Below are 14257 nucleotides of genomic sequence, written 5' to 3' on the forward strand. Positions count from 1 at the left end.
TAAAAGCCAGTTCTTTTCTATAGACCGTTAAAAAAAACTGTTATTTTGCTTTAACTGAAACAACAAAACAAGCACATTCCAAGGTCATGTTTGTGAGGGGGTGGCATTACATTTTTGATGAGTTTTTAATTTTGTTTCAATAAAAATTGTGTTTGTATTCACGGCAGAATACCAAGCTGTGTCGACTTTACAGGTTGTTTCTTCAAAGTGGAAGGACATCCAAAGACATCCTTAAGTTAATTTAATAAGAAGCTCCGCTATTCAGCCCCAGAAAAGTCGACCTACACGGCCTGTAAGTGACTGCGTATAATTTCCTTTCTGCAATTCAAAATCTTTGTTGTTGGCAAGCCAAGAAGCGAAAACAAGAACAAAGGATAGTGGTGATAGTTTGGTGCGTTTTAAGCAAATTAGGGCACAGTTTGTTCTGAAAACGCTTAAGAGAACAAGAGCGGTGCCAACGTGGGAAAAAAGAAAAAAAAAGCAGGGGTGAAAAGGTGCAGAGATGCTAACAGGTTGTTCGCGGTGACAGTAGTGAGTTGCAGTTGCTCTCCCAGGATCTATATTTACAACGTAGGCAAAGGAAGGCTGACACGCTGAATTATTATGCAGCCTCGTCTGAAGCAAACACTCAAGGCAAAAAAAAAAAAAAACAATCGCACAGCATCACTTCCTCTGATCCCCAAGAGGAAGTCAGTTTGGATCTGAAAATACCAAGTGGGTTTTTGATATGGTAATTGTCTTGTCAAATGGAGGGCGCCCGGCGCATGTGAACGGGTTGAGGAGCGCCTTGCGTCTGCCTATGGTGATGCCCTTACCAATATGGTGGTGATGGTCAGGGTGGTGTTGAAGAGGGTGTCTGTCACGTTGATTGATGGAAGCTTTCTCTCCATGGACAGTCCATCTTCAGAGTGCCACAGGCCAATCTGCAAAGAGCACACACACACAGATACAGCTGGATAACCAACAACTTTTATCACTGGGAAAAGGTCAGTAAAAACAATTAATTCCCTTCATTTCTCTATAAGGAATGTGACCTTGAGAAGAGATGGCCGGATCACAGAAGTTGGGAGGGAAGAGACAAAAAGGCGAGGTCCCCTTCTAAGAGCTGGCCCCAGGCGCGTGTTCAATCAGAGGCAACAGAATGCATTCATTAAACCAATTACCAGTAAATCCCATGGTGCCCCAACCCTTGTTCTCCTCCTCATTAGACCCGGAGAGGGGATTGTCACCTTCACATCACCCCACATCTACAGTACTCCTTCTTCAAGCACCGCAACAAAACCTGCACGCACTCGACTCTGTTCCGACCATACTCAATTGCGAAAATGCAGGTGCAGGGAGAAAATATCTTGACTTATGCAGATTCTAGCTGGCTTACAAACAAAGAACAGGCAAAACCTGGCACAGCGCGGCATTGGAAGTTTTACATGCTTTCCATTATAAACAAAAACAATAGTTTGCGGCTCATTAAAATGCCAAATACTGGAAGATGTCAGCAATACCTGAATATTTGTACTAAAAGCAAGGCTGTGTTTTATATTTCACAAAACACTTTCTTTTCCCTTGAGCCTTGAAGTGTGTTGTACAGCAGTGTTTCTTTCAAAAATCCATATTTATAGTATATTCAGCATTCAGAGAAATAGTGACCACGATTCTTAAAGCATTTTTTGTTGTTGTTTAAAGAAATGTTTTGAATGTGCATGAATGAAACTGCAGCCATGGTATTGGATTCACAAAGATTAAAGCTGTGATTATCAAAACATTTTAGAAAAGTTTTTTGGCATCATAGATTTACATTGTAAACATAAAAAAAACTTCAGTTGTTAATGTGTCTAATAGAGTGTGTTTTTCATCAGCGCAAATGTGGAAGTCAGAGGCTAAATTATTGCAGTGTTAGCTTGGCGGCCCCGTTCATGTCTCAGCTCTGAACTTCAGCTGAGACGTGCTTCTAATTAATGTAAGTGAACAATCATGATGTGTGGCAGGGTCTGTGAGAGACTTTCACTGTCAGATAACTGAGTCATTCAGGTAGTGCAGCTTTAAGACGATCCACATTTGCCGCTTAACTAGCAGCAATGAGAACAAAGCCTATAAGATTCAATGAAAGCAGGTATTAGTCATACAGTGGTAAGAACTGACATTTATACTAATCTGCCAAATGTTGTCAACATGAGCAGAAATATAGTCAATATTACCACATCATTGCCATGTTCAGAGCATAATTTGTGAGAGAAGAGTTATCTAATGTTTTACCGGTGTGATTCACCATATGCCATAACCATGTGCTGTGACTGTTCGCAGAAAACCAATCTGTTAGTGATCAGTGATTGAAGCTGCACACAAACACAAAACACAGCTTCACAAAAGAAACTCAAGTGATGAGGTGCGCTTTTAGTTCATTTCAAGGCTAAATTGTACAAAAATACACTTGAGAATAACTTTCCATTCATGCTGATAAGGACATTTGGAGACCATTTTGCTACACGTCAAACTGATAATGAATTCTGATGCGAGCTGTTAGAAACATGAAGAAAGAGCTCCCGGAATCAAAGATATCCTTTGAGAGTCTGTGATCAAAAAGATCTCGCCTTTCATTTTCTCTGGTGTAAACAGCACCTAGCAAGCACAAATAGGCCAGCTCATACTCAGAGCACGCTACAGCGCAGTGTACAGCCGCTGCCAGTGATGGCCTACAGAAAACAGCAGACAGAATATGCTCATATTATACGAGACCAGGAAAATAGACCGGGTGTTCTGCAATCAGTGTCCACAATCAGCTGTCAGGCTGCAGAGGTGTGGGTGCTGGCTCTTTGACTCAGCACTGAGGGAGACAAAGAGGCTAATAAGATCGGGTGGCATGGAGAACAGTGCAGGGATTAACAAGTGTCTAGGAAGGAAGTCATTCCAAGAAGCAGCCCGGGAGGAAGTGGCCTTTTAGTGGCTTCTGAGCTGAAAAAGCCACTCCCACTCAGAGGAAGAGCCATATATTTACTTAATGTACGCAGTAATTGCTGTGACATTTATCAAACTGACTGAAAGCCCTTAATACTGCAATTACTCACCCTAGCATTTTATAATTCATTTAGGTGCTCACACAGACGGGCTTTCTGTTTTTGCAAGAACACACAACTGCTTTAGTAGATTCATTGATCAAACCTAACAGAGTTAATGTGAACCAGGTAAGAAAGGGACTCATTATGTCATTCTCTCTGCAGTGTCTTTAATATTTGGGCAGACTACAAAAACTCAAGCGGAGAACCTTAACTACATCATTAATCCTGAGCAGCACAGTATTGCATAAGCTCTTATTATACCAGCTGCAAAGCATTGGATCTATTGGGTTTTCATGATGGAGAGAGGAGGCTAAATATTGCTTCTTCCTACACTCGTAGTTGTGTACAGCTAAATAAAAAATGGAGACTGTATGTTGTACATTAATTCTGTCTTCTACCGGAAAAGAGACTTAACTATTATGTTAAAGGGTGCAGAGTCAGACTGCTCCCTAAGAGTGTGCCGTTTGTTTTGGAGAGGAGCATCGTGGCGGGAGATTGAGTGGGCTGCAATAGGAGCGAGGGGAATAGTCAAAAAGCAGATGCAATAAATGGAAAGGGAAGGTAGAAAGAGGAACGCCAATCATTTACAGGGGAGGTGCACTGGGCTACTGGTGAATGGCAAGAAAATCAATGACAAAGAATGAAGAGGAGCCAGCGAGGGGAGCAGAACACAAGACAGGCAGAACAAGAGGAATAGCGGCACGGAAAGACACTTGCAGTTTACGAGAGCGCAAAATAAGAAAAGGGAGAAGAGGTAGAGAGGTATGGGCGGAGGAAGGCGCAGAGTGGAGGGAAATGCCTGCGAAGGATTACCGAGGGCACCGCCTGAACCGCAGATTACAGAAGCAGAAAGGGTTTGGCTGGATGCTCACTGAAGCGACAGGATTGGCTGATATTTCTGTCAGAAAAGTGCCGTGTCCAATAGCGTGTGGCGAGATGGGGGCCACTGACAGATGCATCTATCACATACGAGAGAACCATTATCAGACTAATGTCACACGGCCCGCTTGTAGCCAGGCCAAAGCACTCGGGTGTCGCGCTGCTCTAATGGGCCGCAGTTTACAGGTGTGCTGACATTGTGTGAGTCGCAAAGCAAAAATACCTGAAGGGGTTGAAAGAGATGGAGGTTTATAACTTTTATAGAAACATTTTACCATCTCAGCAGTCAGGGATGAGCCGAGAAACAGACAGTTTGTACCCATCAGTGGACATTACAGCCGGTTGTGTCAGCACTATATAGATGCTCCAAACCACATTTAACAACACTCACACTGAAGCACAAAGCTCACATTATTGGAACGACGCGCACTGCTGATAAAAGCGTCGCCGAAACACTGGGAAGCTAGTACGCCTGTGTCTGCCTGGGACCATCTTCAACACTTTGTCTTTACACATCATCAGGTGAAACGAGGCTAATTCAAAACACGCCGTGGGCAAAGAGCTCCATCGAGACACAAACTGGTAGATGCCACATGGTGAGGCAGAAGTTGGAGAAAGCTCCACATTTTGTCTCCAAAGCTGCACTTACAAGCAGAGCATTGACAGCTCATTGACAGCCTGGGCATGTTTGAAATTCCATTGTTTTGTTCTTAATTCATTTGTGTTACGTAAAAAGTGTATCTGAAATAAATGATTCTATTTTAGCACTTCAGAGGTTCAACATGGACCTACTTGAATGTATAGAAAACTAGATGTAGAGTTGGTTATAAATCATAACTATGCAGTATGGAGATCTACGTAATTAATTTGATTATTAATAATTCAATTACAATTATCGATCAGAATAGGTCACTCATTTCATTTTGATGTTGTTTGCAGTTCCAGTGTGTAATGCAGTATCACAAAGGCTTGCCTTGGGCTTTGGTCTTTGGTGTAACTTCAAAGGCCCTGATGTCCGACTGCGCCCACAGGGCAGAGAAACGATGCCCTCACACGCGCACACGGTCTCTTTAAAACAGCATGAACCAGACTCTCCGTCTGTCCAAATGTCTTTGTCTCGTCTGCTGGAACCAAACTGCCGACTGAGCTCTTCTCTCTCTCTCCTACGTGAGATCCCAGTAGCTCAACAGAAAAAAGGAATTTTTGTTTAATTTGGTTTTGAACTGTGTAGAAACCCTTGGATCAAAAGAGGACGATGTGCCTAATTACAAAATCATTTTGAAATTGAAAGTGTTAAGTGGATTTACCATTTTCTTTTATTTTCTTTATTATTATGATATAATGATTATGGTTATAACTGGTAGAATCATCATATTAATTGCTTCATTATAATTATTAATTAAATAAATGCGCCAACACAGCTGGAGCCTAAAATAAAAGAGCCTGTAGAATTAGTGGTTCTGATGCTTCATTATTGGAGTGAATGGAGGGGGCACTGTACACTGATATAAAGTAAGTTGCTGCCTTACAGGCACAAAGGCACTCTAAATCGCATTCACATAAATTTGCATGTACATGCATATTACACACATCTGCACTGACACACACAGAAGCAGGAAAGCAGCGCACACACAGCCTCAGCCAGCCTTGAAATCCGTTAAGACTGAGGGATCTTGCAAAACAGCTCATCCATTCTGCGTTTGATCTATTCCCCATCTCCAGCCTGTAAAGTGCAAACTGAGAAAAACAAAAGAGGAAGGGGGACTGCTGCACGTCTCTGAGAGACCAAACAAAAGGGATGCTTTCAGGATACTGAGGCTGAGGCCGCTTCCATTTCTATGCAATTTCAAATGGAGCTAAATTTAAAGATGAGATACTCTGAAGAGTTATTCATCATATTCATTTCGGCTTTGAGAGAACAAATATGATCAAACTTCAGCAGGCATTGAAGTAGGTGCCTCTTTATACTTAAAGCTCTGTTTGCTGAAGTCGATATTTTGTTTTCCTCAGTGATAGGTTTTAACTACATTAGAACGATGGTGCCATGTAGAGAACAGTATGTCAACACGTCTAAAATGATCTGCTCAAAATGGAGCTCTGCTTCTCCCCAAGCACTGAATGAGCCATTTCAGTTTTCATAAATGCTAATTTCATGAAAAAAAATGAAAAAAATCTCTGTGACTGTGCGCATGTGGGAGTAAGTGGCAAGAAGACCCAGTAAGATAGAATTACTACGAAATGCTGAATGGAGCCATATGCCAAGCCCTTGCAGTCAGGTAATTATACTTCAAAAGCAATGCGTTCAATCATGTTTAATGCTTAGCACACATGCTTATTACAGGAAACAGGCGGGAAATGAAACAGTCAAAACTAAAAAAAATGAATGAGTGGAGAAACAAGCCAAGTTTCTGAAATCAATATTCACAAACTGCCTGACCTCCAGGACCGTCTGCTGCACACTGGATTTTATTTATAAGACAAAGCTCTGGGTGTCATAAATGGCCAAAGTCAAAGTTGTTTTTCAACATCACTTTCCCAACTGTTAGACATAGCACTCGAGCCGCAGCAAATGTAGCTTTTAGTGAGTTTAAACCTAGCCATAAACAAACTGAAAATACTGGAATGAGGATCAGTGCAGAACAAAGAGCATCCCTAACACCGGAAGATTAAAGCAAAGGGAAGAACATGAGCAGGGCAGAGCCAACATAATGAATGAAGCAAGAAAGCAAAAGACTGTTTGATAGGAAAGCTGATAGAGAATTCACACCATTAATTTGAGCTTCCTGGCTGATTATTTCGCAGATAAATCCCCTGCTGCTGAGGCCCTTTACTGTCAGCCTGCTGTGAAATAAACAAGAGCGGATCAGGTATAGAGAGGCAGGAGAAGAACTCTATACAGAATACATTAAAGGCTGCATCACCTGGCACAGTAACAACAGCGTTCTGCCTAAAACACGTCTGCAACAAAACGAGAGGCCAAATGCAGCGATGGAAAGTGCTCTTGAACACTCTCATTAAGCTCTGACTGTAACTGATGCTGACTGACGCTTCATGTGGCCGACTCTGTTGATTCTTTTAAAACGCAGCTGAAGACTCGGCTGTTCAGGCGAGCTTTTACTTGACAATGGCTTACGACTGTTTCTAATTTAATTTGTGTAATACTTAGTTGCTTTTGATTCACTTGGTCATTGTGAAGCACTTTGTGATTTTATCTGCGAAAGGTGCTATATAAATAAAGATAAAATAAAACAAATCAACTGGACTTTACATTCAGAAAGACACCCATATTTTGCTCAACATTTAGGGAGCTTCCTTGGATAAACATACAGTTGTGCTCAAAGTTTTACATACCCTGGCAGACATTTTCACTATTATTCAATGAATAGGAAAGATTTTCACTCATAGCTGTGTGAAGCCATTTATGGTGAAAAAACTGATTTTGCTATTTTTAAATCAAAATGAAAAAAGAAAGTACCAAAATGACCCTGATCAAAAGTTCATATACTCCAGTTTTTAATACTATGTTTAAAGGAACCGGCCACCGTTTTTACATACTGAAATATGTTCTTGCCTGAGCTTAGACGAGTTGACGCACACAAACCAGACAAGTACGTATCAACTCGTCGAAGCTCAGGTAAGAACTGATCTCAGTATGGAGAAAACCGTTGCCCTGTTCCTTTAACAACAGTGACAGCGTGGAGTCTTTTGTGGTAGATGTGGATGAAGTTCTTTATTTTTTCTGATGGTAAAGCGGCCCATTCTTCTTGGCAAAAAGCCTCCAGTTCCAATAAGTTCCTGGGCTGTCTTGCATGAACTGCACGTTTGAGCTCTCCCCACAGTGGTTGAGAGAGATGGCACTAATGGGACGTTCACTTTATTCTACTGGTATCAGCGAACCGCCTGGCCTATGATGACATTCTGCCAGGGTTAGTTAACCTTTGAGCACAACTGTAGATGTGAGAGTGAAATTCCAGTTATTTCTGACATTATTGGAGGGAGCCTCAGATGCAACCTGGAATCATGGAATCTGCTCACACAAGTGTGGTGCACCCAAACACGTCCACCCACATTTTGTGCTATTTCTGTGTAAAAGACTGTAACCTTACATTATCAGCATTTAGTGATGCAAATATGCTTTGAATAATTATTATTTTACTTTTTTGAGCTGTAGTCCTGTGTATTTATGAGTAAAGGAGTGAAATGATTAGTTAAACCTTTGTCATTGTGGTCGTCGCCACTTGCCACTCTCGAGCTTTCTACCTTTATTTTACAGATATGTGATTTCTTTCTGTTTTTGTGGTTGCTGCACCCGGGACCCATAACATAAGCTCAGTTGTTTTAAATTTTTACAAGATTGTATTTTCCACTCAGTTTCCAAGGGCTCCTCCGCAACTCTACGGAAAAATAATCGTACAACTGCATGGACTGTGGCCAAGTTAATAGTAAATTAGTATTTCCTACACTGAGGGGAAATATTTTTTGTGTTCTGCACCACTAAAAGTCAATATGTATTTACTTTTATTGGTGTTATCCTGAAGAAATTAAAACTCACAGGCAATAAATAAATGTTTCATAGCTATTTGGCCTCAAGCCACTATTGTCTGAGTCGGTTTAGATAAAAAGTAATTTATTGCTAAAATCAATCAGCAATCACATTTGGGGTAAAACATAACAGTAAATCATCAGAGGCACCACTGGGATATGAAAGGCTGTAAAACTTGCATCAGATACTGAAGCTACAGACAGTCGACACCAGTGTTTTGCAGCAAACATGTGAATTCTTTATTGTTCAATGCTATGCTAATTTTAACTGGATGTCACGCATTCCCCGCCTAAAACTTCAATCAGTGAAAATGTGAGATAAAGCTGTGAACAGTTCATACTTTTTAACTGTGCACAACTCAAATGATTATTCCATGCTTTGCGTTTTCTCTCACTAAACCATCAGCTCCCTAAGAAATGTTCATTAACCTACATTTGTTAAAGAGAAACGCAGCCTAATGAGCGCTTCAGCACCAGGAACTGTCCGTGGTGCTGAAGCGCTCAGTAGGAACTGCTGAATTCAACACCACACATACTAATACAGTCAAGACATGGCAACATCTGCTCTTACATCACATTCTGCATATTGACAAACAAGTGATCGACAGTGAAGAGGCGAACATCTGTCAGTTACACGGTTTCTGTCTGATATTGGTAAACCTGGCGGGACGCAAAGATGAGACAAACAAACCAAAACATTGCCACAGAAATGTAAGTTGTTGCGCCAAGGTGTAACATAATCTGACAAAAGTACAAGATCATGGTCAAGTTGTGGGAGCGCTGACGCACCGCACAAAGAGAAAACGTCCTTGAAAGATGGTGGTAGTCCGTCAAGTGGTGCAGCCTATTCTCTTAACTGCATCTACCTGTGCCTCCCTTCATGCAGCAGAGTGGAGAAATTGAATTGGGTGCATCTGCATTCGCGGCGGCGGAAGGGGAGTAATGGGGTTCTCACAGGCAGGAGGGGAGGGGGGGGGAGGAGGCAAAAAACAGATTACTGTAATAAACACACGGGCAGCGCTGATGGGGGAACAAATAAATGTAACCAAAAATGAGAGCAAACGAGTCACCCTTTAACGGTGGGGGGGAATGGTGTGTAAATAACAGCTCAAATCATTTCATGCTAATTCAGAGAAAAGCCTGTGCTGAGGGGCTTATAGCGCGCGCATACAGTGGGTCCCATTCAGACGCAATTACGGGGCAGATGACTATCACTAATATCAATCTAGGCCGTATACCTCTGAGCACTCCGACATGATAACATCTGCTAAACCATATTGTTAACATAAGCCAAGTAGGCGGCTAACGCTGGGATGGAAATTCATAATATCCGGCAGCGGCGCTCAGGCAGGTTTCATATATTGACGCTGAAGACGTGTGAAAGTGGAACAGGGGGTTGTACGTGGGAGGAAGACACCATTAAAAAATCAATACCCAAGGTTAAAGAACGCCTCGTCCTCGCCAGGATCCTGTTTTCTCACCTCACTGAGCGAACGCTTTGACGTATGAGCGAGCAGGAAGATTTAAGATCAGCGACAAAATTAAGAGACGATAAACAACGTCGAGCGTTAATGACAGCGGCTTGGTTTTCTACAGTGTGCATTAAAAGCCCCTCATCTCTAAATTGCTAGTCGGCTTATAAATAAATGGTTAGTATTTGCATTTGACTTAAGTCCACAAAAGTAACTTAATAAGATTCCTGAGAACTTGGTTCTGACTCCGCTGCACCACGGCACCAAATCAGTTCTTTGTATTCAGCCGTCGTCGCCTTAATGCGGCCGCAAATGTAATCTGGGCTGATAAAAAGGAATGCGTCGGGACACTCTCTTTCTATTTCAGTAAATCTGCCCAGGGCGCCTTGTGAATTTGCCTAGGGAGGGATTTCTATTACTCGGAGCAGACAAAAACACACTTTCACTGCGAAGAAGTCGAATCTTGAGATCCTCGGAAGACAAACGGTACCTGGAGGAAAGAAAAAATGTGTTGCACCGCCGCGCACTTTTTCACCCTTTTGCCTCAAAAAACGTAACAACCGTCATGAAGCTGAATGGGCCTCGCGGGCTGGGCTTAGCGCGGCCACATGTGAACTCCATAATGGGAACAATTTGCGGGGAGTCATGCCACGAGGCGCCTTTGGCCTCTTTCGCTCCTCAGCGCCGTGTCTCTCCATAAGATCTACCTAACCTTTCCTGCGCTTTAGCCTCTTCCCGCCTCCTCTAAACCACATCGACAGGCATTTCAATAGATCCTTGTTGGTTTCGCTACACAGGTACAATCCACCTCACCACAATGATTAAGTACCCCCATTAGAGGACTTAATTAGTGATTCTCCTCTCACCAGGAAGTGGCCAGAGCTGTTTACGGCGGCCTGGTCCCCCTGCAAAGCCCTGACATAAGAACGTGCATATGGATCACAACAGCTTGCCTACTCCAAACTGCAATAACTACTCATTTTACAGCTTCCTTCCAATTAACAGGCATGCCGCTGTCAGGGGAGTCTCGGAGCACCAGATATGGCCAAGGGATTGAGAGGGGCGGGGGGGCGGTTGAACGGCTGTCAGCGTGATCGCTTTGGCACTTCTTTTGTATTTACCATGGAAAAAGACTTGTGCTAAACATGCATGGATGGCAGCAGGCAGCAGCATGGTGTGTGACTGTGAGAGGAGCCAAGAAGCAGACAGTGGATTCTGGCATAAGCCCCTCCAGTGGTCAAACACAGCCAGCCAAACACTCACTTGGACAGAGATGTAAAACTGTGAAAGCTGCAGACACACAGGGAGATCTGCTGCTTAACACTTGCAAGACATGTCATAAAGACCTACAAGATGTGGCGCACAAGGAATACGCTTTTGTGTTGTCTTAACGGCAGCCGAGAAATGAGGCTGCATCTGTGCCTTTTTTTTTTTTTATTACAAAGAGGGCAAGCTGACATACACCAGACATTTTTTATGAAATCATAACGACACACTTTTACAGCGTACCCCTGATGTTTAAACCATCTGGAGAATATCCCCTAAAATCCCATCTCCATATGCACACAGAGCTGAAGCTGGTTGATATTAGACTTTATCTCGCTCATTACCCTAACTGGTAAAAGGACATAGCAGGAAGGATAGAGAGAGGATTACAGGCAATTTTCTTCCAATAATTGAATAAGAAACAGGCGTTCATGAATTCATTGTTTCTTTTAGCTCAAGGTGCGATGACGGCTTAAAATAGCGGCAAAGAAAAGAAATGGAGAACTCCTGCTGCCATTTGACACGCTCAAATATTCAGCCTCAGTTTGTAGTTGGGATATGTTTCGACTCGACTTGCTCTGTGTCCTACTTTTTTCTTCATGCACGCCCTTTCTGGCTCATTTAGCGTCTGCCTGTCACACCCCGGTCCCCCCCCCTCTGGTCTCCACCTGCCGCTCTGCTCATCTGTGGCCCGTTGTCAGTTACAGATGCCAGTGGTGAAGTGGCCAGAGCAAAGAGTTAGGGATGCCAGCGTCTTACACCATCATGATTGGCCTACCTGACTGCCAGCTCAGGAGCAGCTGGCGGAAAACACGGTGCCTGCCAAAACTCGGCAAATAAAGATGATTGCGTAATTCAGAGGCATCACACCCTGCGTTATGGTAGGCTAACAAAAGCACCATCTGTAGATATTTATAAGCCTTCAAAAACAGTTGGTTTAGCTAACTTTGTCATCATTACCTAAAGAGCGTTCCAACTCAAAATCTATTAAACAATATTATACAACTTGCAGAACTAATCAAAAAGTAAATTAACACATTTCCAATGGGCCTCTTTCTGACCCCATTGGCCTTATGGGTTAAGAAATATGAAGAGTATCTATAAGGTAATTTGAAGATGGAACATTTGTGGGTTGAGCGTGTTGTAAAAATGCAGTGTTTAGAAAAATAACAAATATGCATGGTAGATAGTCAGATAAGACACAGTTGTAATGTGTGACTATGACTGTCAGAGGAATTCAATTTGTGATGGTGATTGGCCACAGAGTGTTAGTGCCCCAGGGAGCTGATGGTCACACATTTGGGGCAATCTCCAGCTCCACTGCAGGCTGCACCTCAGGAGGCGATGGGTGCTACCAAGACAGAAAAATGAGAGAGCCCGGGAGAGGGGAGGCAATGGGTGGCTGCACACATCATGCCTCATTGCTCGCTGTCTCCACAGTGTTTGGAAATGAGATGATAGAATATGATCTTTTCATTTTGCAGGTTGCATTCTAAAGTACTGGTCACATCAGCGTGGGTGTTGATACTATCCCGCATAAGTCATATGGATATGAATGTACCTCAGCTCGCTTGAGTAGCCTGAGTGACTGTGTGGGCGGAGAGCCACCTTTCCTATCCCTGCCAAGACATTGGCACATTCAATGTCTGCCAGGCTAAAGTTGCCCCACCCGCCAGCGAGTGGGAGGTGTTAGTCAACAAAACAAACAACCGCTCACCCCACACCCCTGTCTCACACCTTGCCTCTCACCATTACCATAACTGGCAGGGCTTCTTTGTAATACTTCTGCTTGAAATCATCACATTAGACCATGATAGCATTATCCTTCTGCTGGACTGGCCCAGTGCCAGGAGAAACGGGGGACATGGACACACACAGACAAGGTTAATAAAGGCAGATGGGCCGCTGTCTGACTCCTGTACGCCTGGCTTCACTAGAGATTTCTCTCTTCACCAACAAGAACGTGTTCACCTCAGCACTGTCACTAACACGGTCAAATGTCTCTGGAACAGGTGTGAAAAGCTCAAACGTCTTGCTCGTGGTGTCACAGAAAAACAGTAAACATTGCAAGCACCTGCCGCTGAATGACTGCAGACTGTGGCGTTTGGACAGGTTAATACAAGCACACAAACAGTAATGCAAGACTGAGCAGCGACGCAGGCCTTAGGTTCTGAACTGTTAAATGGCACAAGCTCTGAGGGAAAAATAACACAAACAACAACCAAGCCAGGATCTTGAATTAAAAATGACTGTGAAAACCTGCTACAATAGGAAAAGCCGCACACGTGTGGGAACCGATTAAGGATTTTGAAAGACGACAATAAAGTCATAATTGAAGATTCAACCAGATGTTTCCCCATACTGAGTTAATGTAGTCACCTGGATTGACTGCAACACCAATCTTACCACCAGGGCTGAGTTAGAAAAGCGAACAGAGGCCATCATTTAAACACACAGGAAACATCTAACACATTATCAACTGCTCATAAGCTATTGTCAGTCAATACAAATTAGTCTTCCCCCCACGGCTCCAAAGCCCTTACGATGAATCACTGACAACTAGTTCCTTCTAATCCACTTAATATACTTAATCTATGAGTAAGTGTGCTGGCCTGCAGAAAACCCTCAAATTTAAATGCTTCTCACTCTCCTCACACGCAGAGGGAGCTTTAGACATGAGCAAAATGGCCGACGGCGCATCCCGGCACAATCCACTGAAGCGCTTCACAATAGTAGCGTGTGCATGAAGCCGAAAACCCCAGCATCAGAAGGTTGAGCCAGCAACACTGGAGTGATTGGTGGCGATCAATACGAGTCGCAAATCCCCCCATGCTTTGAATGCGGCTATATTTCACCATCAGGTACACTCTAACCATCTGTAAAGCACTTAAATGAGAACAAATGTAACATCGTGGTGCACCATAAACTAATGAGAGATAACTGCATGCAGCGTAATCACTAAGGGTCTTATAAAACACTTAGGTGCACGTCCACGCCTTATCTAATATTTAATTTAGCCTGTAGCGCTGAGCCTCTTGTGTAATA

The 14257-nt window shown here is 43.1% G+C and overlaps 1 protein-coding gene across 3 annotated transcripts in view; it reads right to left on the reverse strand.

Moving 5' to 3' along the window:
• grik4 (glutamate receptor, ionotropic, kainate 4) overlaps positions 1–14257 on the reverse strand; it is a 245855-nt gene that overhangs the window by 38992 nt on the left and 192606 nt on the right. For all 3 annotated transcript variants that reach the window (XM_079580067.1, XM_079580066.1, XM_079580065.1), the window contains one exon: positions 816–923. In XM_079580067.1, the coding sequence (XP_079436193.1) occupies positions 816–923 (108 nt within the window). The remainder of the gene's footprint in view (positions 1–815; positions 924–14257) is intronic.

This window comes from Gobius niger, assembly GCF_951799975.1.
Source record: "Gobius niger genome assembly, chromosome: 1".
Lineage (NCBI taxonomy): Eukaryota > Metazoa > Chordata > Actinopteri > Gobiiformes > Gobiidae > Gobius > Gobius niger.